This window comes from Octodon degus, unplaced genomic scaffold (genome assembly GCF_000260255.1).
Source record: "Octodon degus isolate 3935 unplaced genomic scaffold, OctDeg1.0 scaffold00043, whole genome shotgun sequence".
Classification (NCBI taxonomy): Eukaryota; Metazoa; Chordata; class Mammalia; order Rodentia; family Octodontidae; genus Octodon; species Octodon degus.
The window spans coordinates 10212147-10214930 of NW_004524619.1; the positions used below are offsets into that span (position 1 = coordinate 10212147).

General features: G+C 48.9%; 1 protein-coding gene across 5 annotated transcripts in view; it reads left to right on the forward strand.

The window, feature by feature from the left end:
• Positions 1 to 2432, forward strand: part of Rft1 (RFT1 homolog) — a 52778-nt gene extending 50346 nt beyond the window's left edge. For all 5 annotated transcript variants that reach the window (XM_004631641.2, XM_023715670.1, XM_023715671.1 and 2 more), the window contains 2 exons: positions 1465 to 1714; positions 2019 to 2432. In XM_004631641.2, coding sequence (XP_004631698.1) covers positions 1465 to 1714; positions 2019 to 2186 — 418 coding nt within the window. In that variant the 3' untranslated portion in view covers positions 2187 to 2432. The remainder of the gene's footprint in view (positions 1 to 1464; positions 1715 to 2018) is intronic.
• Positions 2433 to 2784: the final 352 nt, after the last annotated feature.

Below are 2784 nucleotides of genomic sequence, written 5' to 3' on the forward strand. Positions count from 1 at the left end.
CAGTGGACACAGTGTGGAGGCCTAAAAGGCTTGGTTCCCCCAACAACTGTGTATTTATAGTGTCTGCAGTGAGTTAAGGACAAAGCACACACTGGGGAGTTTGGCTTATGACTGTGCTGTAGCCTCTTGGAGGGCCAGGGAGTTATTTTATGTTTGCAGTCACTGGGTTCCTTTGTTTGCAAAAAACTGAATGACTAAGTGATATGCTGCCTTGAAATCAGAAGTGAAATGAGTAGTATAGTCATTTAGCTCCAGAATACCAAGCATCCTAGACAGATAACATGGAGAGAATATGCGAGCGCCTGGAACAGGGGGATCCAGGCTTTGCTGCCAGTTCACATTTCATCCTGGACGCTGGTCACTCGTTTTGAGTGGGGCCCCTTGTCCAAGATTAGGGAGTGTATGAGGCACTAGCGTAGGGGCCAGGAGTTGGGTTGGAGAGTTGGCTCACTGCTTAGGCAAGTTCCTCACCCCTCTGTTGATTCCTTGGCTGTTAAACAGTTCCGAGCTTCCCAGGACAATGGCCACGTGTTCCTTTCCTAGTGTCCTCTGTATTCCTCACAGGGCCTGTCACAGAGCTAGTGGTATGTGGTAGTTTCTTTAAAAATGGCTCGCCAGTGAAATGCATTCAAGGTTCTTTTTGCCTCAAACAAAGAATTGGGCAGGACAAGTCAAAAGTGGTACCAAAAGTTTATTTGAAACTCGGGGGTCAGGGGCTAAGGGTAAAACTGCCCCTGCGGAACAGACTGGCTAAATGAGAACAATGAAAGTACAGCCCGTGTCTGGGAGAAGTCATGATAGCAGGCTCCTTGTGGTGTCTTTGTCTATATGCAGGGCACATCTCATAGGAACCTGCAAGAAGTTGTGCATACAGTTCTGTGGGAATTACCTGGTGCTGCCCTGGGAGCTCATAACGGGGACATCTCCCAGCCAGCTCTGCCACACCCTAGCTCCTATCTCATTAGTGTCTAATGTGTAGTTGTTACCCAGGTCACAGTCTTGGGCTTCATGTCGGATACTTAGGCTGAACGGGATTTTTGTGTGTTTTGATTATAAAGTGTCACTTAAAAAAACAACTGTTATCCTTGAAGGAGATAAATATCTTTTTTTTTTTTTTTTTTTTAATGTATTTGGTATAGGTTCTCACTGCGTAGCTTGGACTCGTAGTGATCCTCCTGTTTTCAGCTTCCCCAGATCTGGGATTACAGGTGCGCACCACTATACCTGGTCTCGGGGGCTGGCTCAACGCACCTGGGGGCAGGGCTGTTGCAGCATGTGGTGCCAGGGATCGAACCCTGGTCCCTGTGCTTGCCTAAGCAGGCACTTAGTCTGCTGAGCTATCTTGCTGTAGCAGCATGTTGTAGGATAAGGTGCCCACTGCCCTGCTTTCCTTATCTCCTTCAATCCCCGAATCTGCCAAAAAAAAAGAAAAGAGAAATACCAGTTTCCTTGTCTCCTCTCCAGGTACAATTTCACGATGCTAGCACTGTCATTCTCATTCCTGGTGTTGTCCTATCTCCTGACCCACTGGTGTGGCAGCGTGGGCTTCATTTTGGCCAATTGCTTTAACATGGGCATTCGGATCACACAGAGCCTTTGTTTCATCCACCGCTACTACCAAGGAAGCCCACATAGGCCCCTGGCTGGCCTGCGCCTGTCGCCTGTTCTCCTTGGGGTATTTGCCCTTGCTGGTGGGATCACCGGTATTTCAGAGGTGAGACTCTTCAGCCTTCACATGCATGATTCTGCAGTCTCCACTGTCCCTCCTCTAGGTGTCCCCTTCCTGCCCTGTCTGAGCCAGCTGGACAAGTCTCTAATCCCTGCAGGCCTCTAGAGCAGTGCCTTATGATAGATGTCACAAAGAATATCACCAGTGGGGAGACAGGAGATAGACCCACAGCCTGGCTGGCCTTTTATGTGACTCAGAAGCTTGAATGATAGCCACCTTCCCTGGTCTATCCTAGAGAAAAGGGGTACAGACTGAGGAGGCGAGCAGTGACCATGGTTTCTCTCCCCAGGTATTCCTCTGCTGTGAGCAAGGCTGGCCTGCCAGGCTAGCACACGTTGCTGTGGGCGCCCTGTGCTTAGGAGTGACTCTGGGGACGGTGTTCCTCACAGAAACCAAGCTCATCCACTTCTTGAGGACTCAGCTGGGTGTGTCCAGACTTGCTGACAAGATGACCTGACCATGGAGGTGCCTTGGTACCTGGACCAGTTGGGCGGTTCTTGGGCATGACACATTGCTGTGCAGAAGCCCAGCTGGAGTCTGCAGGGGAGTGGGCTGCCCCGGAGGTGAGAACCATGGATGAAAGCTGACCAAGGAGTTACATTTTTAAGTGAAGAACAAAAAGCCCTCTTAGAATTTTTTTTTTTTTTTTTAATGTATTTGGTACAGGGTCTCACTACACAGATCAGACTCAGTGATCCTCCTATTTTCAGCCTTCCAAGTGCTGGAATTACAGATGTGTGCCACCACACCTGGTCTTGGGCTGGCTCAGTGTGCCTGGGGGCAGGACTGGTACGGAATATGGTGCAGGGGGGTCAAACCCCAGTCCTTGCATCTGCCTAAGCAGGTGCTTTAATCCACTGAGCTGTCTGGCTGGCCCTCCAAAAGCCCATTTTTTTTCCATTATTTTTTTGAATCTGCATTTTTCCTTTTTCTGGATGAACTAATTTCTGGTGGGTGTGATTGAACTTTGGAGCTACGTGCTCCAACCAACTGTATCATAGGTGTTAATAATCTGGCTAAGAAAAATAAATAAGGAAAAGAGGTATAGCTATTTA